Source organism: Anabrus simplex, chromosome X (assembly GCF_040414725.1).
Source record: "Anabrus simplex isolate iqAnaSimp1 chromosome X, ASM4041472v1, whole genome shotgun sequence".
Lineage (NCBI taxonomy): Eukaryota > Metazoa > Arthropoda > Insecta > Orthoptera > Tettigoniidae > Anabrus > Anabrus simplex.
This window is the reverse complement of record NC_090279.1, coordinates 211886784-211910397: the sequence shown is the minus strand read 5'-3', so window position 1 is coordinate 211910397 and position 23614 is coordinate 211886784. Positions and strand designations below refer to the sequence as shown.

General features: G+C 40.3%; 1 protein-coding gene across 1 annotated transcript in view; it reads left to right on the top strand.

Annotated features, from left to right (window-relative positions):
* eIF3c (eukaryotic translation initiation factor 3 subunit c) overlaps window positions 1–23614 on the top strand; it is a 68355-nt gene that overhangs the window by 7373 nt on the left and 37368 nt on the right. Inside the window, exons 3-8 of the mRNA XM_067159303.2 lie at window positions 475–607; window positions 6720–6864; window positions 7765–7907; window positions 14896–14993; window positions 15078–15202; window positions 19201–19345. Of these exons, the coding sequence (XP_067015404.1) occupies window positions 475–607; window positions 6720–6864; window positions 7765–7907; window positions 14896–14993; window positions 15078–15202; window positions 19201–19345 (789 nt within the window). The remainder of the gene's footprint in view (window positions 1–474; window positions 608–6719; window positions 6865–7764; window positions 7908–14895; window positions 14994–15077; window positions 15203–19200; window positions 19346–23614) is intronic.

The window sequence follows — 23614 nt, the reverse complement described above, 5'->3', positions numbered from 1 at the left end:
AAACCTATCAACTCTCTCTGCATCACGTCTTAATCCACCAGGCGTAATCCGGTTTTTTGAATAGTGGAAACAGAAGTCCAGTTGATAACCATGTCATACAATGCCAGCCTTCTGTTAGAGTAAGACGAATCGTCAAAATTGATGCGTAGGTAGGTTAGATGGTGTGAAATTTAAAAAAAATTACCTCCATGCCATGGCCAAGGCCTTGTGATTGCTAGTTATTGTTACTATTACTATATAAACCTGTCAAAAACTCACAGTTTCACCAAACCACTTTGTGAAATTCCTTTATTTCCTCCATTTTTTGGAAACTAGCTACACACTTCACTGACTTTATTAATTTTCATGTGTCTAGGTGGAGCAACATTCTTAAAGATGTCATCAATCAGACTGAGAAGTAGAAATTCCTTAATCCAGGGATATTTCCATTCAAGTCATGCCTTTTGGGTAAAATGTGTTCTTTGTTTGTTGTAGTTCAGCGATGAAGAAGAGGAGACTAAACGCGTGGTGCGGTCAGCCAAGGAGAAGCGATATGAGGATCTCATGAACCTCATCAAGCAGATCCGGAATCACAAGAAGATCAAGGACATGAGTAGCATGTTGACAAGTAAGATATTTCTCGTTTTGAATTCCATAACATTTTCAGTGTTAATCGTTACAGTTTCTCTCATTACTCTGACTTTTGGCAAATTATTTCTTTATTTACTTGCTGGATGGTGTTAGTTTTTTGTTTTGCTTGATAGGATTTGCTTTCTCTGTGTTTTCATACATTTTATTTGAACTTGAAACATTTACATGTTTCAGTATCTTATTGTTTTGTGTTGTACGCCAGAAATTCAGTATGTACTTTACAAGTTCTGTAGCTTTCTGATGGTTTAGCCCTTTTCACCCTGAGAATTTTTTCTTTGAAATTTGAATTTTTCATTATTTCAATGTACATAATTTTGAGCCTAGATTTCAGGAAGAATAGTAAAAAAAATTTTCTTTGCCCTTCTCGTGGAAAACCGCCTGCACGATTGTGCTAGTTAGGGTTTATTTGAGCACATTTCTCTGCTGAATGAGCATACGGAATTCTTTAATTGGATGATTTTATTTACAGTGAATCAAATATATGAAGTAAAATAGGTAGGACTTATATAAACAGAATATTCTTTGAAAAGTAGTCTTCGGTTCAATGCTGGTTGGGGACTCGCTTATTGAGGTGCAGGTAAGTGATTAGTTGTAGTAGGGGAATTATCAGTAGAATCATTCTCTCCTGTGTGTTCTTCCTCTTCATTAATATCACCACCATGATTAGAATCATCAGAATCATTGCCTACGTGTGAGGATTTGTGTTCAGGTACCCATTCATCATCACCATCTTCACTGAATAAGTCATCATAATCAGATGCATATTTTAACCTCACTATTTCTTCATCTGATATCCCTAAAATTCATATAAATACATGTATTTTGTATTCACATAAGTATACTAATGCTTATTTAGAGAAATTTTCCTAGAATACTAATGATCATTTTTGAGGTTTGAAACACAGAGGTGCCAACTATTACGGATTGTCCGTAATTATTACATATTTCACCTCATGATTACGGAATTACGGTCAAAGGGGAAATTATTACGGAAAAGCTGACATTATCACGTAAAAATAATTTTCTACAGAAAACAAGAAAAGAAGGAAAAATGTCCGAGCCTTCCTCCTAAATTGTCCTCGTTTCAATGCTTGAGAGTTGGCAACGATACTTATTCGATCGTGACTACCTTTTGCTACCCATAAATGTTGTAAAATTCATTGTGGACGAAGGAGTTCAGGCACTGCTCTTCTTCACTATAAATCCTTCAGTAATGGTGTATTTGCTGTGTTAAGTGTACCTGACAGTTGACAGAAAGAAGTGAAGCCTACATTAAGCACATCTGCACTGGAGACAAAAATGTTATCACAGTGGGAAGGGTGCTTCAAGAAAAACTACCTACACTGAAAAGCAGCTGCTGCGTGAGAAGCAAGCTACAAGGAACGAACAGCATTTAAAGTAACATTTTATATAATAATCCTTGCGGTGTAGCCTATGGAGTTCTACCTGTTTTGTCACAGAACTTACAGGTTGTATGCAAATTTTATTGTGTAATATGATATACTTTCAAACAGATTGCTAGAGGGAAAGGCAAAAGGGGTGTCATTGTCGAGCAGGAGCATGCTCTCTACTGGAAATTTTTCTCGGGGGCAGGGGGCGATTACTGATAATCCACTTCAAAAGTTGGCTCCACTGGAAACACACCATTATCTCAATTAAACCCTAACTCGCAACATCATGCTAGTTACAGATTGACAGTTTATAAGCACTAGGTTCAAAAAGAAGCATTGGTGATGATATGTATATCTTCTATGTTGATTCTAGGATATTTTGAAATTATTCATAACAAATTCGATATGTAAAAGATAATAAAAGGGACAGCTTACTTTGAGGCCGCATAGTATGTTTTGTTTACAAAAGTTTAAACATATGCTGCCTCCTTGTGCCCAACTATCGAAAAAAACAACAACCGCAATACGAAGTGCGGAACCCACACGATCATTGCAGTCTGGTGTGACGCACGGAAACGGGCTGGTTTTCTTTTAATAAAATAAAAATGCAACTGTTAAGCTCTTCAGTCTGCTGAAACTAACTTTGAGTAAATAAATTTATGAACTACGTGAAAGAGAAAACATACCGTCCCTGGAAAGGCAAAGTATCGTAAGTGTCAAATGAAACTAGAGGGTAAAAACAACGTACATTTTTAAAATCGTAACCACCTTCAGTAATATACAGTAGACGTTATCACGTAGTTGCTCTAGGGAGCCGGTGTTACTTGCTCCGCTCTGGACACCTGTCAATTACGTGATAAGAGAGCAGCGGACAGGCGGGTTGCATACTGTGGCAGTACTGTACCTTATATTTTCACTAGTAGTGGTTACATAAATAGATTCTTAGTTACATGGGACATGTTTCGCCCTCAATTAAGGGCATCTTCAGCCTAAACACAATCATCAAAAATACAACTAAATTAAAAGTGGAAGTTAAAAATTTAGTCAGTTATTAAAATTCGGAACATAAAAAAGTGAAAAGTGATACAATATATAAAGATGCTAATGGAAAACTGTCTTATGATTAAACTATAATCTTGTTGGAGACTAAAACTTCTTCTATTAAAATTCTAATTAAAACAGTTCATATAAAATATTAGTGGAAAACCAAAGTGGTAATAATATAAAGCCAACGACATGAGGGCGTGAACACAAGCATAAACTTGATTGTCATGAATACAATCTTTCCAAGGCCGCTGATGAAATTCGTCAGCAAGTGAGGCAGAAGCATCTGTTGAAAAATTGAACTGTAAAATTTTCAATACGGACCTAAAATGAGGTTTATAACATAAGATGTATAACATATAACATAAGTACTGTATCTGCCGCTCGGAAATGTTACCATATGAACAACAGCAATGAAATATGTGGGTGGATCAAAAGGTTAGTTGCACTAACGCGCCGCAGCAGCGCGGTGTGTGTTGCAAATGTGGGCACAGCGGAGAAAGGGACAGACACTGCCCACACGTCTGTTAGGCAGGTCGCTGTGGTGTCTCGCCTAGTATTGTGTGAATAGCGGCCAAATGCAGTGGCGCGTCAACTGGACGTTCACTCCAAATATGAGGTGTGTACGACAATCCGATTCCTATGGGCCAAAAGAAAGAATTGCATGGACATTCATCGTGAAATTAGTGCTGTGTATGGGGAGCGGGCCATTTCCCAGCAAGGTATCGTAAAGCGGTGTCAGCAATTTGAAGCCGGACGCACGGATATCACGGACAACCATCGCGAAGGCAGGCCCGCAACGTCCAGGACCCGTGCAAAGGTCAACAGTGTGAATGCGATCATTACACAGAACCGGCGCATTAAACTGAGAGAAATCGCGACGCAGCTGAACATGTCGTATGGCAGTGTGTTCGCCATTATTCACAAGGACCTTGGATATCGTAAGCTGTGTCAAAGATGGGTCCCACGTCTTCTTTCTGATGAGCACAAGGGACAATGTTTCTAATCCTCCCTGGCATTTTTGCAACGCTATGCCGCAGGCGGCAACGGGTTTCTGCGGCAAATCGTCACAGGCGACGAAACGTGGGTCCACCACTTCACCCCCAAAACAAAGCGAACATCAATGGAATTGGTGCACCCCTCATCACCACAACGAAAGAAGACCAAGGTTCAACCTTCAGCCGGTAAGGTTGTGGTTCTTTGACATGTAGTGTTTGCTGCACGTGGAATTCATGCCGAAAGGAACGACGATCAACGCGGCGTCGTATTGTCAAACGTTGCACCGGTTGCGTAAAGCGCTTAAAGAGAAGCGCCGCGGGAAATTGAGTGGCGGTGTGATTTTGTTGCACGATAACGCAACACCTCACAAGGCCCGCCAAACGAGAGAACTGCTGCAGCGTTTCAAGTGGGAGGTCTGGCAACATACACCCTACAGTCCCGACCTAGCGCCATGTGACTTTCATCTGTTCGGTAAGCTCAAAATGGAGGTCGGTGGTCAACGTTTCCAGACTGATGAGGAGGTGAAGGCCGCTGTCTCCGAGTGGTTGCAGAACGCTGGAGGAAATTTCTATGCATCCGGCATCGATAAGTTGGTTGTGTGTTCCCAGAAATGTTTGGAGTCTCTTGGAAACTATGTGGAAAAGTGACGTTACAGTATGTCGTTATAGTCGTGTTGCTGTTGTATAGGTGGTGTAATAAATGGCCATAACTGGGAAGTGCAACTTGTTTTCTGATCTGCCCTCGTACATACCGGTATGTACATAAATCATCTCTGAGGAATTATCAAACATTATAAAATAGAGTTGAGTAGGGTAATATGAAATGTATGTAAATCCTCAAATGTGTTATTTTCAAGTTTTTCTAGTAACGCTATGCTTTCCCGGCCTTCATATTTATCATACTTGTTGGAATGACATAAGGAACAATGGCGCTGCAGATTAATAAATTTTGGATGTCATTCAATATTTCATTACATATTAAACATTTTGTGTGTTTTTTTCTTGAAGTATTAAATACTCTTCTTCCCAAGAATGTTCGAAACTTGTTGGCGTCGATGACCTAGGCTGTGCTGAACTCTCTTCCATAGTAAATGAAACATTTACCGACTAGGCTTGAACATCGTGTGGTGTGAGGATAAAACACACTACTGTTACCTCATATGAGTTCAAGCGTATTGTGTCGCAATCTAACCTGTCCAGAAAGATGTGCTATATCTTTGCGCCACTGACCTTTGGTGTGTACTACGTCATGCATTTCCCCTGCTTGTTCGCTAAGCTGCTCTTGTTCCTCAAGAGCGGAGAGCAAACTGGCTCCGAAGGCATTTCGCTTTTGATTGACGATGCCTGATATAAACAACTCCAGGTTATTGTACGGTAAGCACCAGTCATTACATCTTAAGTGCTTGAGTTAGAATCTGTAATTTGCATACAGATGATCATAAGCGACAAGTTTTAATTCTGGGGGGAGTGTGAGGTTGCTGTAGTACACGTTTTATAACTCTCTCAAATCAATTTGGCACTTGAAACGTACGGCAAAGCCTGCTGGCGGACCTATCCGCATGTTGACTGACTGCCGGTATACAGTACTATTGGAATGCAGAAGAAGTAACAGAAAGGTTTTAATCGTGGTCGCCTATAGAGCGAAAGACCTGCGCCTGGCCTCTCTGGAGGCCACACGCCATGACACGACAGTACTTGTCTTGTGAATAAATTTTCCAGTGAGTTGCTGTGGAAACTGAGTGTGCTTCTGATGACTGTTATCCAAGGAGATTAGCAGGCGACACAAGGCACGGTGCTGAGGAAATATTGTACTGTAATCAGCGTAATTCCCACTTAGATTTTCTTATTGTACTGTAGTAAGCCAATTTTCCAATTTTTTAAATCTACATTTCTTAATGCAATCATATAAGACAATCTCTTATTATTCTCATGCCTTACATTCCTTCAAACCGATCGCTCCAAAATATCGTAAGCGATACCGAAGCTATCGTAAGAGGACCACTTTGTTAAACAATGCACTTGACAACGACCGGCAAACAATTGCAAGCGACATTCATCAATAAAACGAAAGTGCCTAGACTGTAAGTATTCGACTCGCTAGTCGTTTTCATCATCTCCTGTAAAAGTCATATTTTGTCGCTTACGATACTTTCCCTTTCGAGGGATGATATGATAACAGTATTACACCTGAAAAAGAGGCTAATGAATGAAAATGAAATGGTGTATGTCTTTTAGTGCCGGAAATGTCCCAGGACATATTCGGCTTGCCAGGTGCAGGTCTTTTGATCTGACACCCGTAGGCGACCTGTGCGTCAAGGTGAGGATGAAATGATGATGAAGAAGACACATACATCCAGCCCCCATGGCAACGGAATTAACCATTGAGCGTTAAAATTTCCGACCCCGCCGGGAAACAATAGGCCAGCACGCTAACCATTTAGCCAGCGAGCCGGACATGTTACCTTGTGTTTTCCCTTTCAGGTACTTTATAAATTTACTCAGTTTCAGCAGACTGAAGAAACTAAAAGTTATACATTGAGTCGAAACTGAAAAGAGATGGCTTCAAATATTACAAACTCAAAAAAAGCATGTGATGGTTATTTTTACTTGAATTGTATTTCCTTGGTTATTTTTACTTAAATTTTATTTCCTGCAGGTTTTGAGGATCTGATGAGAGCGTACACAAAGGCGTTGACAGTTATCAACAAAGAAGAAAATGGTGTCACTCCTCGCTTCTACGTGCGCTGCCTCGTCGAGATGGAGGACTTCATCAACGAGGTTTGGGAGGACCGCGAAGGAAGGTCTGTAACTAAACATTATATATCATCCTCATCATCAGTTTTTCCACCGAGCCAGGTAGAATGTTTAAGAACGGTGTGCTTCCTGGTACGCTTCTTTTCTCTCTAGGGCATCCCATGTTTCTCCTCTCTTCTCTAGGTCTTCTCTTATCTGATCTAACCACCTTTTTCTAGGGTGTCCAATTGGTCTTCATCCCGGAACGATCTTCTCGAAATACTTCCTTGGTGTTGGAGTCGCCTGCATCCGCTTAACGTGTCCTAGCCACTTGAGCTTTGCAACAGTCTTTCTTCCATGGTCAGGTTTACCTCCAGGTCTCTTCGTAGCTGATCATTCTTAATTCTTTCCTTGTTTTCTGTACAGCTGATCTAAGGAACTCCATTTCAACAGCTTGCAGTTGACTTACTTCTCTTTTATGTATGACGTAACTCTCCAGACTATACGTCATGATGGGCAGGAGATAAGTCTTAAACAGGGTCTCTTTCGCCCTCTGAGGAACTCCCTTGTTCCATACTATGTTCTGTACTTGTGGAAAAAGTTGGATCCTTTTTGCACCCTGTTCAACACTTTGTTCTTGGTAATTCTGTCATTTGATATTGTACTCCCCAGATATTTAAAGGTATTCACACAGTCGATCTTCTCTCCTTCGAGGGTGAGGTTACAAGATGTATTTGTCCTGCTAACTTTGATTACCACTGTTTTGCTCTTGCTCACAGTTATATTCTTTAAATTTGGCGTTCCAAAGATCCAGTCTCCTCTGAACATCTCTCTCAGTTTCTCCCCAAATGCCAACATGATCAGCAAAAACAAATGCATTAAGATCTTCCTTATCTATATTATGTACAGTATAATGTAATAATAGCTGTATTTCAATGAATTATATATGATGCATCATTTGTTTTCAGAAAGAACATGTCGAAGAATAATTCAAAATCTTTAACATCATTACGTCAGAAGTTGCGAAAGTACAATAAGGAGTTTGAAGAAGACATATCAAAGTTCCGAGAGAATCCTGATCAAGATGACGACGAGGAAGAGGAAGATAAAGGTACGGCATTTTAACTGATGAACATTTGTTGTCAGCTTCACATCAGTGATTATCCATTCCATGTTTGATGTCACGAAGCTCCCTTGTTCCGCCATTCGTGTAGCTATCTCATAACAGGGAACAACGTTGAGGCCCCAACCGTCTTTTAGAGCAGCAGTGATAGTCGTAGTGACATGTAAGCTCTAGGCTTTTCCAGTCATGAAATTACCGGTGTTTCGCCACAGTGTGGCAGAGGGCTTGTCAGTTGGAATGCTTCGCCCTCCCAAGGTGCTGGCAGCTTGTGTGAACACCACTGCAAGCCTCCACTGCAGTGACAGAGCACCAAAGCATGGAAAAAGACGAGAAATCTATACAGGCTCCCCTTTGCAAGAGCTTTATTTATTGTAGTACTGTACGCATTTTAGATGCCCTGTACTTGCACGGAAAGTGCTTAATGCCCTTAAAATATCGTGGCTTATTAATCTTTCCTGCGATGAGCGGAGGAAGTCTCTCGCTTCCAAGTGCATTGCAACTCGGTACGATTACTCCCACCCTTGTACGATTTCCCGGCTTGCACCTCTTTCCTTTAAAACCATGAGTCTGTTCGGGCTCGGCATTGAAAATCTATGCAGTTTCGTCGGCATTGACAATGTTGTTCAGTGCGTACGAATTGATTATATGAAAAAATCAGATCAAAAATTAGATGTATGGCTACCGGGCGAGTTGGCCGTGCGCGTAGAGGCGCGCGGCTGCGAGCTTGCATCCGGGAGATAGTAGGTTCGAATCCCACTATCGGCAGCCCTGAAGATGGTTTTCCGTGGTTTCCCATTTTCACACCAGGCAAATGCTGGGGCTGTACCTTAATTAAGGCCACGGCCGCTTCCTTCCAACTCCTAGGCCTTTCCTATCCCATCGTCGCCATAAGACCTATCTGTGTCGGTGCGAAGTAAAGCCCCTAGCAAAAAAAAAGATGTATGGCTTTTCAGGCGTTTGCTCTATTAACCAGCGTTTCGTCAGACCTAAGACGAAACGCTGGTTAATAGAGCAAACGCCTGAAAAGCCATACATCTGATTTTTGATATGCTCTATTGGTGGAAAAATATCTAATTCCCTCCATGGGAACTTAGATTTTCCATTTTGATTATATGAGTCTTTTGCCAACTGTCCGCTTCACCAGTGGTCACGGATTCTGTTTCCCCGCACACTGCCTGCTGCGTGATATAGTGGCGTTCCTTAAAACTCTGAATACAAAAGAATTAAAATTTCACTTGAACTTAGCAAATATAAAACACACTGTAGACACCAGAGTGAGTGAAAGTGCAGAAAGCTACCCCTGCACATTTTGAAAGATGCGCTCTCTCATGACATGGATACATTTTGAATTTAAACTACTCTATACAATACTGTTTTTTGAAATGTTAAGGCAATTTTGAATTAAAAGTCTGAATTTCGGTAAAGGCATGAATTATCTGTTTTTTGAATTACATAATTTAATAACATGCAAAACTGTACCTCATGTTTCTGATAACGAAAGCTCTTCGAATTAGGCAGTATTTTGAATTAACAGAGTTTGAATTATCCACGTTCTACTGTATTTCTAAGGCCGTGTGCTTCTCTAGGCCTGTGCATCAGTTGATGTCCAATTTTGGAATCTCTTAAGAGGGTGGGAAGTTGTGATAACTATTTGAGGACTTCAACTGTAAAACTATCATGAACTGTGGTTTGGCGGTGCTGGGTGTGAATGGGGACAGGAATTCTAGGTAGTATGGTGGCCATGTGTTTGTTCGGCAGATGTGTTGGTAGCTACGGCAATGGAGAAAGCTGGGTAGAGTCTGTATTGAAACTGGTAGATGATGTTGGATGAAGTGCAGTTATGATGGCCTTGCATGGGGTAAGACTTATTGGTGATGCTGGTGAGTATGTAAATGACTGGTATTACAACAGCTGTATTCACAGGGGAAAGAACCGGAAGGAGTTGGAGGTTGGTATGATTTATACAGAGTTAGAATGTTTTCGAGGTTGGGTGGGTACCTGATTGTGACTGTGGGGCTTTTTTGGAAGATCACAGGTGTGCAGATTATTGTATACCAAAACAGACACAAAACTATTTGTCTACGTACCCCCTGCTAATATCTTCACATTTTTTCCATTGCACTGGCAATTTCTTGATTCTTTCTTCATAAAAATATGTTGGACGGATACTTAGCCAGTTGCATGTGGAGCGTTGTAATCTTTTGACAGTTTAAGATTTCTTTCCAAGTCTATTTTCAAGGTCCAAACAAATGGTAGTCACATTATGAGAGCACATGATAGGATGGCATGGAGAGCTGTATCAAGCCAGTCCATGGACTGATGACTGCAACAGCAACAACAACAGTGTATGTCATTTAACGTACATTTGAATGTAAAAAGTTGGCGTGAATTCAAATCCAACCAAGGTTGTATGTGTTATTCTATATACATGGAACCTAATTTGACCATGGTCAGGTATGTGGCAATGTATTACCATGATAAGTGAATGAGAGGTGTGCTAACATTGGCTAGAGAGAGAGGAAACTGTTCAGTACATTTATTCTGATTTAATTATTGTAGCAGTAGCATTGTGGGATGAGTGCAGTGTTATCGTGAAGAAGCTGGACAGTGCAGAGTGGGATTTTGCATTGCTTGGAACATTAAACCTCTCTAGAGTTCACACTAGTACAAAACTTGTCATGTAAGTCATGAAGGAAGTCTTGAACTCTCGAAATGTTGCGCGGTTTAATGTTGTTTCCAGGATGACATGCAAGAGTGAGGTTAGAAGTTCCTGCTCGAACTTCACGAAGGCCTGAGCGTGTATCAGTGCCAAACTGTGCAGTCTTAACTTCTTCCCTCTCTAAAGTGAACGTTTATTCTTTGTGGAACAGACATACAGTGGAACCTCGATTAACCGTTCCCGGAAAATACGTTTTCCCGGAATATGCGTTCAAATTACGTGGTCCCGCGAGCATCGTAATTAAATCACGTTGTAAAAGACCCGCATTATCCGTTCCTCGAAGAAACGATTTCCCGGATCAACCGTCCAGAAATTCCAGTCCCATCAACGCTAAATCCTCGATCAATCGTTCTTTAATAAACTGTATCTCACGAAAGGACGGCTGTAGCATATTTATGGATCTTGGCGTTAACGCCCCGTCACTGCGATAATTAAAGCAAGTACTGTACCGGTGCTGGAAATGCGATCAGCGGTGAACTTGCATAAGGGACGATCTTAGCGTCGCATTCGGGTGGTATTGTTTAGAGAATCTCGGAAAATCATAAAGCAGAGAGTGGCCACAACAATTGCAAGGAGACACGGCGGATTTCGACACCTCTGCTTGAAGACGGAACGAGTTTCGTCAAATGTTCGCACTTATAAAACGTCCATATTATGTCCAGGGTTAGATGTTTATATTTTTACATTTTTTCGATCGTACTGCCGAAGAGGTTTTCAGCACTTTGCTCAGGGCACTGCAGAGTAACTGGACTTTCAGGTAGGAATCGAAACTGCTCCTTCTTAATACAAATTCAGTATTTTTTATATTATCGTACATGATCATGTTAGGGAGACCAAAATAGATGTTGCACCTTACATTAAGAAGAAGAAAGCCATGGGAGGTCTTGGGATTGCCTATTACTGTTTAGGTCCTAATGAAAGACTGGGAATTTTACGTTTTCGTGTTAAAATACCAAAAACCGCAGTCGTTTTATTTGCGCACGTTACATTTTAAATGGTTGGTATCATTTCAAACTCGTCCTGACATGTGCAGCGTGCGCGCTTTCCAGATGACTTCAAGGTCACGAATAATCGTAATTTCTGAAGTTTTGATATTTCTTTTATCTTTCCTATTTGATTGGATTTGTGACGTGCAGAATTTAATATAATGCATTCGAGAACTTTTAAGAATCGATACTTCATTCGAAACCATGTTTTCGAGTTCAACATAACCTTTAAAAGTCGATGTAGGCCTAATTTGCGCGGTACGAGATTTCCAGAAACTGACTATGAACAGTATACCGGAGACCAAATTACAATGAAAGATTAAGAGATGAAAAGATTTCGTCATTTTGGGTGCTTTTGTACCTAATATGCTTTATTTTATTAGATGAGAGAATTAAAAACTACTTGTGGTCGATTGTCGTTTGGCTTGGCGTTATTAGATTTTTCGAAAAGTTTGGCTAGCCTAATCAAAGTTGCTGAACTGAAAGGATTTTTCACGGGAAACTGACGAAGATTCCCCTGTAGAATTAAATGTAAAGTATCGAAATTTTTAACTCGCGTACCGGTAATTAATGCGGTTTCGCGGTCTAACATGCCCGCCTCTCATCCAGAGGGCCCGGGTTCGATTGCGACCAGGTCAGGCAATTTTACGTGGATATAAGTCTGGTTCCAGCTCCACTCAGCCTACGCGATTACCTTTAATTGTGGAGCTATCTAATGGTGAGATGGCGACCCCGATCTACAGAGCCGGGAATATCGGCCGAGAGGATTCGTCGCACCGACCAAGCGCACCTCGTAATCTGCAGGCCATCGGGCTGAGCAGCGATCGCTTGGCAGGCAAAGTCCCACTGGGGCTGTAGTTTGGTTTGGTTTAGTTTAGGAGTTTTTGTAAGATTATAATTATACATATTTCATTTTTGTGATGTTTAGCCAAATTGTTGATGGTTTTCATTCATTCCCGAATTTTCTGTTTTCCCGTGTTGTACGTTTTATTTTCATGGTCCCTCGAAAAACGGAGAATCGAGGTTTCACTGTATACACCTCTCATTTGCTCATCATGGTAACACATTCAGCCCATACCTGACCATGGTCCAGTTACGTTTTGTGCATGTAAAATACCACATCTGATCTTGGTCGGATTTGAATTCATGCCAACTTTTTACGTTACAAAGGAAAATTTAATGTATCCTTATATTCAATACATAACATAATTTCATCATATGGTTTTCCGTGGTTTCCCATTTTCACACCAGGCAAATGCTGGGGCTGTACCTTAATTAAGGCCACGGCCGCTTCCTTCCAACTCCTTGGCCTTTCCCATCCCATCGTCGCCATAAGACCTATCTGTGTCGGTGCGACGTAAAGCCCCTAGCAAAAAAAAAAAAAAAAAAAAAAAAATTTCATCATTAGATGAAGTAATAGTTTCAACTCGTTTGAGCCATCTTCAGTGAAATAAGGGGGGTTAAATTTATTTACATAATAAAAGCTAAAAATATGTTAAAAACATAGTAAAAGAACAAATGAAAAACAAGACATGACGGAAATAAAAAGCAATCGAATATACATTTCCATCATTAGATGGAGCAATAAACAACTCGAGACAATTTCAGTGAAAAAAAGGTTAACATGTTCACTGCGTATTAGCAGAGCGTGACATACCCACTAACCTGAGTGAAATATTTGTGTGGGACGCTTTAAAAGTTGTAATTATCGAAGTTTTGTACGTTGGTAGGACGAGTTCTAACGAACTCGTGCACTTATTCCACTCACGCGCCTGGTGTGTGACCCGCACGGTGGTTGAAATCGAGAAGTGATACTGGTCACCAGACGGATCACGCGCGTTGGTAGATTACTGTGCATTATTTACCGCGGATAGCAAACAAATGCATAAAGTATGTTACAGACTTCTCTATTTACAGAATTTGACAAACCAAAATGAAATATTTTGGCTAATTGGGTAGGTCTCGTGATGTTGAAGGAACCACATTGTCGGCCATAGAAAAAAAAAAAATGATAGCATAAGCATCACGACGCAGTCAAAAAAGATTACTGCACGTTCTTTCAAGTTACTTATAAATGTGATGAGGAATAAATAACAATTAGAAGTTCTTTCGTGTTATACACATATATAATGCAAGAATAAACGACAATTACAAGTTCAGTTCTTTTACTGAACATATTGCAGTAGTGGAATTCATTTATTTCAAAAGTGGAACCACTCGTAATTCTCCTGAAGAATTAATAAACAGAAAATGCAGTGTCTTAACTTGCATTGAAGTGGTCGTGCTGCTCAGAGATCCAATAAATGAATGACAACATACTGTACGACGACAACTCTGGAGAGGAAATACGCGGGAAACGGAAAACCCATGCGCAAATATGGCCACGGATGAATCTGCTAGTAGACTGGACTTACACGATGTGCGGGTTGACAATTAGAGCCTTTCTTACTATGCGGGAAACCTGTGATTTACATTTCCTAGGAACCGTCCCATGATGCGCTAGGCGCGTGCTCCGCACCTGCTTATGAAGTAGCGTCACGCGCCCAGCGTGTGATCCGCATTGAACGTGTTAACATTGTGCATAATTGAATATCGAAAGTGTGCACACTGAGGGGTTGTTGTGTTTGTGATTCATTTGTCACGAACATTGGCGTTCAGATGGCGCTCAGGAGGCCTGTCCATGTTCACTGTCTTTACTTTACAGGCAGTAACTGTGCTGGGTTTAGAGGTGAACAGTGTTTGCAACATTCATTCTAGGGTGCAACCATGCCCTGCCGACGAGTACATGCTCCTATTGTGCAGCCATTTGAACAGGTTTGCATTGTGGGTCTGCGGGAAGCTGCATGGACGGATTGCTGCACATGTTGGGCACAGTGTATTGGTGGTGTGTCGCTGCTTTCAGCAGTGGTCTGTGGAACATTCCCACACCATTTTTGTTTTGTTTGATGTAGAAGTTTAGAAGAAGAGTGGTGTCTCCCGAAACATGTACGAGTCAAAATAACTGCATAAGCTTACAAATTTGAGAATATATTGACAGGGCAGACCCAACTATTACCCATAGCATTTATATGAGCTTAGTCAATACGGACTAAGGACCAAAAATGGTTAAATTTGTTGATTCTTAACCCGGTTCATTGTGGGTGTGTTATATAACTTTTCATTTGCTTGCTCCATTCCATTACTTACTACCTCTTGTTAGATCTGTCTGAAGTGCATACATTCTAATTTTTCTCTTGAGTTTTGAATTGTTTTGTATCATATTTATTTGCAGAAGAAGACGTAGATTCTGGGTCGGAGGCTCCCAAACCTGCAGCATTCAAAAAGGCTGGCTCAGAATCCAGCACTGCTGACACCAAGTTTACCAAACCGGTGGGTGTGATTATCTCTACAACTATGCTCTATCAAAAACTGCAAACAGCCTGATGTTTTATTTAATTATATCGTGTTCCACAGCGCAAGGACTTGGATGATGATGACGGTAGTGATGACTCTTACTGGGGCTCCGACTCGGAGAGCACATCGGACAGCAGTGACGATGAAGACAAGTACACCAGCGTCAGGGAACGTTTCTTAAAGAGGTAAGTGGTGATGTGCTCATGTTTGGCTTGTGTAACATAATCTAACCAAGTTCGGTAGTGATACACCACAATGCTAATCGGAGGTGTGAAATATTAGTAGAAACCCATTTTAAACGAGTCTCAGGGGTATTTGATATTTCTCCCTTAAGAAGGGGTTTTGCTTAAAAGGCGGTTCAAAGAAAATCGGCTATATATCACAAGAAATAACAATACATTTAAGTCTTTAACTAATGTCAAGAAATAATAAATGAGCATGTTAAGAAATACTAAGAACTCAAATTAACACAAGAATAACAGAAAATATTTACAAAACAGCAGACGTAACAAATTCCTTAGTGGACCCTTAGGAACACAACCTGCAGCAAGGAAAAGAGAAATAGCTATAACCAGGCTTAACCCTTTCCGGGTCACGGCGCAATATATTGCGTCTCGCGGGAAGTGCCACAGCAGTTACGGCGCAATATATTGCGTGTCGAACTTCCGAGCATCATATCTTCGCTTCTCTTTGACTTTCAGCAATGATTGAAAAATGTGTTGTATCTGCCATCTATCGGCTACATTACGGAAGCTTGCGCTAATGTGTATTCTCTTTGGAAGCACTGTTATCTTTAATTTTTAATGTGAATGTCTACTACACTTGCGAGTCAATGCAGTCTGATAAACATGGCAGCTCGCAGGCATGCAGAAGTTTTGAAAGGTGATGAAAAAGTGTTTGAAATATTAATGAATGATGAAAGTGAGGGTTCAGATTTGTGTGAAAGTGATTTAGAAAGTGTTGAGGATATTTTACCCGAAGTTTCAACTGTCGACGATGAAGGTGTAAGTGACAGTGATGAAGAATTACAACCAGCTACCGCGAAAAGGCAGAAACGAAATGTATCAACTGATCACCGGGTCTGGGAAAAAGAAACAGGTAGTAATAAATTTTTACCTACTGATTTCGGCTATAAGCCTGACCTAGCAGGAATCCAGGATCAATCTTTGACTGAAAACTCTCCAGAAGTAGACATTTTCAAAAGACTTTTTCCGCATACCTTAGTGGAAAAAATAGTCATAGAAACGAACTTGTATCACGCTCAATACGCAGAGAAAAATTCGGTCATTTCTCCCACATCCCGAGCGTCAAAATGGACCGATGTTACTGTCGACGAAATGTATTTATTTTTAGCGATAAGTATGCTAATGGGTCATGTAAACAAACACACCTTAGAAGAGTACTGGTCTACCGATCCTCTCATTCACACTCCTGCATTTTCACAGTTCATGTCCTGTAATCGGTATAAAGCAATTCTACGGTTCCTTCATTTCAATGACAACAACTTCCAACCTCAAGGTGACAGACTATACAAAATCCGGCCTATTATTGACCATCTGAAACAAACTTTCCCTGCCATATTTCAGCCTTTTAGAGATTTATGCATCGACGAAAGTCTAGTTCTGTTCAAAGGACGCTTAGCGTTCAAGCAATACATTCCCTCAAAAAGAAGTAGATTTGGTGTGAAGTTATTTGTACTTTGTGACTGTGAGACTGGATACATTTTAGATATTATTGTATATACTGGAGCCACAACAGAACTTGAAGATTCAAAGATAGGGTTTTCTGCTTCTGTTGTCCTCACTCTTATGAAACCATATCTCAATCGGGGGCATACACTTTATATTGACAATTTTTACACCAGTCCAGAACTTCTAGAAGCTCTGCATGCACAGCGTACTCATGCCTGTGGAACAGTGAGGAAAAACAGAAGGGGAATGCCAGGGTCCACTACCAAACTACGAAGAGGTGAGGTAGAGGAGAGGCATACCTCAAATCTGCTTGCTGTCAAATGGATGGATAGGAGGGAAGTAAACATGCTCACAACTGCTCATACTAGTGGAATGGTTGATACAGGCAAGACTGAAAGGGCCACAGGACAACGGAGAATTATCCCAGTGTCTGTTCAGGACTACAACCAGAAAATGGGACCAGTTGATAGATCCGACCAGATGATTACGGGTGTGCAGCCATCACGAAAATCCATAAAATGGTATAAAAAGCTATTCTTCCACCTGTTGGAGATAGTAATTCTGAACAGCTTCATTTTGGAAAGGGTTTTGAAAGGACTAAAGAGACCTCATAAGGCGTTCAGAATGGAAGTCATCCGATCACTAGCAGAGAATGCTCCTCCAAGAGCCACACGACCTAATGGAGGCCGACCTTCAAATGGTGATACACCTGCAAGGTTAACCCAGCGACATTTCCTTTCTGTTATTCCCCCAAACCAACCAGGAGGGAAACCGCCATCCAGAGTGTGCCATGTGTGTGCACACACTGCAAGAAGAGAGAAGAAGACCAGGAGGACAATTTACCAGTGCAAGGACTGCAACAAAACTCTGTGCCCAGCCCCATGCTTTGAGGAATATCATACAAAAAAAAACTTTTAAGCAGGTAAATTTTATGATATTGTGGTTTTCAATTTTATTCATCTGTATTTTATCTATTTTTGTGAATATAGTGTCCCATGAGTGTGTTTTGCTATTTTTAGAGAGGTTTATTAATGTGCCTGTAAAAACCTAAATTGTGGGGTATGTCAGCGTATAAAAAACCTGACCTTGAAAGGGTTAATGGTACGGGGGGGAGATCCTCTTCAGTAAAACTCAGGGAAGTGACTCGGGGGAGGGGTGAGAGTGATATGGTGAATAGTAAGACGAGAAGTATAGTCCAGTGCACTGCTACTGATTGTTAATGGCAGATTATCAGAGTTTGAGAAGAATGTGCACAGTGTTGTGTTGCCTCTAGCATGCCAACGGAAGTCACTTTGGACAACTGCTATGGGTTGTTTCTCATGTGTTGTAGACTCTAGTAAACAAGGCACACTCGTCAACAGTCTGGACTGCAGTATGGAAAGGTCTCGAACACACTTTCTATTCACACTTACGTATGTTATGAGTGTCTCTATGGACTGACATTTGCTTTAGATTTATCATTTGCTGTCTTAGGCTTATTTCGCACTTACCCAGCTGTAGGATAACAGATATCTAGCCGGGTCGGACAAGAATGTGAATCCTTTTCACATATGCCTGACAAGCACAATACAGCTGTTATGTACACATCACAGTTGGGAATGGATTGAAATAAATTGCTAGCGTTTTTAGTCTTGCATTGGCATTTGAAGAAATAGACTGCATTGGGTTCATCCAATCAATATTAGAAGAGGCGAGGTTGGAGCATTCTCAAAACATCTTTTGAAGATTTAAGAAATGATGGGGACAAGGTTTTCAACTATTTTATGACGAGCATGTAAACTTTTGACGAACTGCATTCAGCGCCACAACACATCCTTCAGAGAATGTATCCATCCTATTAAAAAAAAAAGGAAACACAACACTTGAAGACTGCAGACAGCTGCCGTGCTAGCTAGATGTGTAATCGTCCACTGATTCACAGCTCCCACTACCCTCACAATCTGGTTTTGCCGGCACCTAGCCGGTGTGCACTGTAGGAACTGCCGGTTTCGTACTACAGTACCATGGCAGCCGGGTATCGTTTATATGACAACTTTGATTGGGCAGGTATGAAACGTCTCGTACACTTCTCTTCCTGACAGTCGTGTACCAGGCATCGGTTATCCGACAGCCGAGTAAGTGTGAAATAGGCCTTAGCAGCACGCACTTGTAGAAAAAAAACTGTAGTGACTTGTGCTATTCATCTTCACTTTGCTACCTTCCTTACCACCTTCTGAATTAACCACCTTTCTTTTCTTTTTCCATAGATGGGAAACTCACCTTGTGTATCATAATAATATGTAGCCTCCAGAGAGGCCTGGTGTAGGTTTCGCTTTCCTGGCCACATGTTAATCAGTTAACAAAAGAACTCTACTATATCAAAATGGAAACAGCATTATTTTTCCAGTTTTAGTTTGTAAAAGAAAATATTAATTCTGTTCTTCAATTAGTCATTCCATTAAAGTGTGACATGGCAGTTAATGCTTCCAGTAATAATTTTGTTCCTTTTCTAGAACAACAGATAAGGAAGAGGAAGAGAAGAAGGAACGCAAGGAGAAGAATAAGGAGCGAAAAGAGAGGGAGAAGAAGCAGAGGAAGGAGGAAGAAGAGGATGAAGGAGAATGGGAAACTGTGAAGGGGGGAGTCGCCATTCCTTCAGTGAGTACGCTCTTTTTCTCTTGTACAGTAGTGTTTGTTTTAACTTGTGAAAATCTTGACAACAAATGTTCCACCTTTACAATGCCATCATAATAGTCTTTATTATATTATAAGACTACATGCATCACCAATGTAGTTTATAAAACCAAACCCCATGACGCAACAGCCTCGAAGGACCATGGCCTACCAAGCGACCGCTGCTCAGCCTGTAAGGCTGTCTTATTAATAAAGACGATTATGGGATTGTAAAGGTGGAACATTTGTTGTTAAGATTTTCAAAAGATAATACTTTTTGACAACACGGGCTCAAATATGAAATTTGTCACGTGCAGTGTTTGTTTTACGATAGCATTTCTCAACCATTCTACCTCAGTGAAACCTTTGGAATAATTTGGAGATATCTGGAAGCCATATTTACTTGTGAAATATTCACACAGCATACACAATATTGTGTTTATGAATATTTAACCCTCTTGCACTCAGCCTATATGCAGAGCTTTGCTAGAAGCAGTTTAAACTAATTTTTGTGATTTTGCAACCAAATTGCAAAAAATCAACATATACACAGATAAACACATATTACAATCAAAGAAATCACACTAACGTAAGAAACTGTGAACATTTCAGAAATGAATATACCTTGGACATATTATTATTGGTGAAGTGAAAAAAAAATTGAAAATAATTTTTGAGAAGTTAAAAATAATTTTTGATGACAGAAATATTGGACATCATGTTTTTTTTCCTTTACTCTTAAATCTGAAAAAAAAAAAAGATTACACTAAAAACTTCATTAAGATGCTTCTGCAGCGGACAAGTAAAAAGAACGTGTTAAACGAGAAAATGTACTACTGAATACACAAATAAAAACTGGACAATAGGGATATGGAAACACTAGATAGCATGTTTTCCGACACGACTTCATTTTACGTCTTGTATCCGCGGGTACAATGAAAATGATATCTGCCCTTTCGAGTACCAGTCTACTGAAGTTCATCTTGAAAAGAAGAACATTTACGCGCCCACCATTCTGTTCTACAAAAACAAATACCAGCTGAGTGAAGTAGAGATTATCGGCCTAATGATTGGTGCTCGTGGCACAATACCTGCCTTGTTCGTAGAATTCTGGAAGAAGTTTGACCTGCCTATGAACAGCATTGAAAGAATAGTTACCACCACCATACGTGGATCTGTACACATCCTGAAAACTCACCTGTTCGGACCTCCATTTTAAAAAAATCCGTATCATCGCTATATTTCTATGTGATAAAAACATTCTCTATCCTGACATGCTTTACTTTGTCCATTGTGGCAACCCGTAATTGCGGGAAGTCGTTGATTCGTTCAATAAATATATAAAAGGCGTGAAAAACACAAGAGAACAAATATGAAAACATTTGTATGGCGGCCAATGAAAATATCAAAGTATTATTGCAGATCACACTCTTCTTAAAAACAAATATTAGCAGAAGACTTTTATTTGGAGGAGGGGGTTATTAAGCATTATTTTCCAGTCACACTTTTAGACAGCGAATTGGAGGTTACATTTGACCTCTGCGACTTTGGCCACCACTTTGAAACTGACAAAACTTCCATTTGACTAACTCAAATCTTAGAGTCGAAACTCGAATTTACGAGTTTCAACATTTGCTCTACCTCTGCATGCTTAAAGATGCGGGTGCCAGTCCACTTTCTGATAGATATTAATTTTGTCCTTGTTAATAAGGAATTTCACGACTTTTTCCAAATCCGCAACTAAGCTGTCACAAGACAAATTTGCACTATAATGGTCAATTGCACACGATTATGTTCCTAATCTAGATGTAGGCTATCAGGCGACAAATGTTTGCTAACCTTCACTGTACCACTCATCACAAAATCAATTTCTGAATGGGATGTGAAAAAAGAGCACAAACAGGCTCTCTGAGTTATTCAGCAATCTCGCTTTTAACCGGCAAGCAAAACTGAACATTCCTGAGGCTAACGGCTTGCTCCCTCAAGGCGCAACTTATCCTGTGAAGTTCAGGAATTCAAGGCCTTTTCCTATGATCACTCATCTGTAGCGAGGGCTCTTTCTTACCCGAGTTGGAAATCCTGTTTCTTTCACAAGGGATGACAAATAACAGTTTCAGAGCTAGGAAAAATGTGATTGTACTAAGCGGTAATAGCGAAAATTCGTGATGCGATAAGTGAGAGATTTAATATGATGAGAATCAGGATTTACGACATACTAAGCAGGAAAATGTGTTAATGAGGAATGCACTAACAAGGTTTCATTGTATTTATATTTTTATTAGTTTGATACCAGTATGATGAAGTATGAGAGTCAGTTATTCTCTGTACATCTGGTCATCGATGTCAGGTTCTTCACGGTCCGATGCACAGTGAGCAACTGTGACTATACGGAAATCTTGAGGAGTAAGACCATCACATCCCACATGAGAATCACTTTCGACAAAAAGAAAAGTCTCTATTGCTGTCTAAATCATCTGAAAATTGAAGGATATTGGAATTATTTGGCCTTGAACATGGCCCAGCCGTTACGAGGAAACGGTGACGCAAGCACATGTAATAAAGGAGTGAAGAGAACATCTATAATTATGGTTCGGGAAGTACAGCGAACACACGATATACCAAAGAAACAAAATAAACTCTAAATCGAACTGTTAGCAAGATCAAATCGTTGTATTCATAAGCCAGCCAAAAACAGATCCACACAATAACTTCAGACCACCACAACATAAACACAACGGACAGGTTTCGTTTGTTAAAATAAAAATGTTTCATAGGGCTGAGGGAGCTGTCTGATGAGTAAAATGCAAATTCAATGTTTTAAGTCAGTGTCATGTTCATCTGTTGCCATTTAACAGTCACACAAATGACCATAATCCCTAACTGTGGATGGGGGACACAGATGAAGAATTCACCCACGGTTGATTGAATTAGAACTATGAAACTACTTGTTATTAGTACCATCACGCAGGGAAAACCATGGGTCGCCTTTACTTGCGAGTAGAACCACTATATGTGGAACACCACAGGCTTACGTTTCCTGTGCTTAGTACCATTGTGAGAAACACCACGGGTCTGGGCATTGCCTGTGATTAGTACCAACTACGTGAGGAACACCACGGGATAGTACGAGTCCCTATGATTAGTACACCTATATGAGGAGCACCATGGGTTTGCATTGCCTACGAGTGGCATCTTTATGTGAGAAACACCATAGGTCTGCATTACCTGTGCAATGTACAATACTGTGAGTAGTACCATAAAGTTTGGAACACTGTGAGTCTACGCTACTCTTGATTAGTACCCAACTTGAGAAATACCATGGTTCTACTTTAGTAGCGATAAGTACCATCATGAGGGGCTGTTGGCCTGGATTTTGGACCCCTTTGGACAAAATCATCAATTCAGAATTATGCTTTATAAGCAGTCCCTTGGTCAGTAATACAAATTTTTCAATATCGTTTTGGTGAAGGTGAGGCATTGCGGGTCGGATCCACTGATTGTTTTAAGTTCATAATCATTGTTCGTCATCTTTTTGATTTCTAGCCAGTGGATCGATTTTGGAATTATTTTTAACTTTCAGTATTGTGAGTTGGCTCTGGTGATTATTTGAAATTCATATTTATCCTTTCATTCTTCATCATCACGTTTTAAATTTTAGTCATTGGTTGAATTTTGGACTTTTAACCGCATTTCGTCTCATTTTGTACCATTAGGGGCCGATGACCTAGATGCTAGGCCCCTTTAAACAACAAGCATCATCATCATCATCAAAATCCCTAACTAGGACAGCCAATGGATCGGCGCGCTGAGTGCAAGAGGGTTAATTTTATGTTCGTTAGTGAATTGTGTAACGATGTACGCAAATTAGCCCTACTGTACTTACACATAGTGGTTTGCAGGACATTTAGTTATGGAGGGGGCTAGACAGTTTACAAATGATGAAAAATTAAAGTTTATTGAGAAAGTGGATGTTAATCTACACATGTAACGTACGTTTCCTCTCTATGACATTTTTTTTGGTCCCCACAAGAGCGTCCTAACCAGTTTTAACTGGATTTGACACTTGTTTGTTCCTTTTTAATACTTATATTTTTCCCATTGGGGTCCTTTTCTCCTTTTGTGTTTGTCCTCTGTTCCTAATATTTTACCATCTGTATTCATCTTTATTTTACCTTACCTACCCATTTCCTGCTTTCATGTGGCTTGCTCCTTATCCTACACTTGCTGCTTCAAGCCTGCAGATCTATCTATATG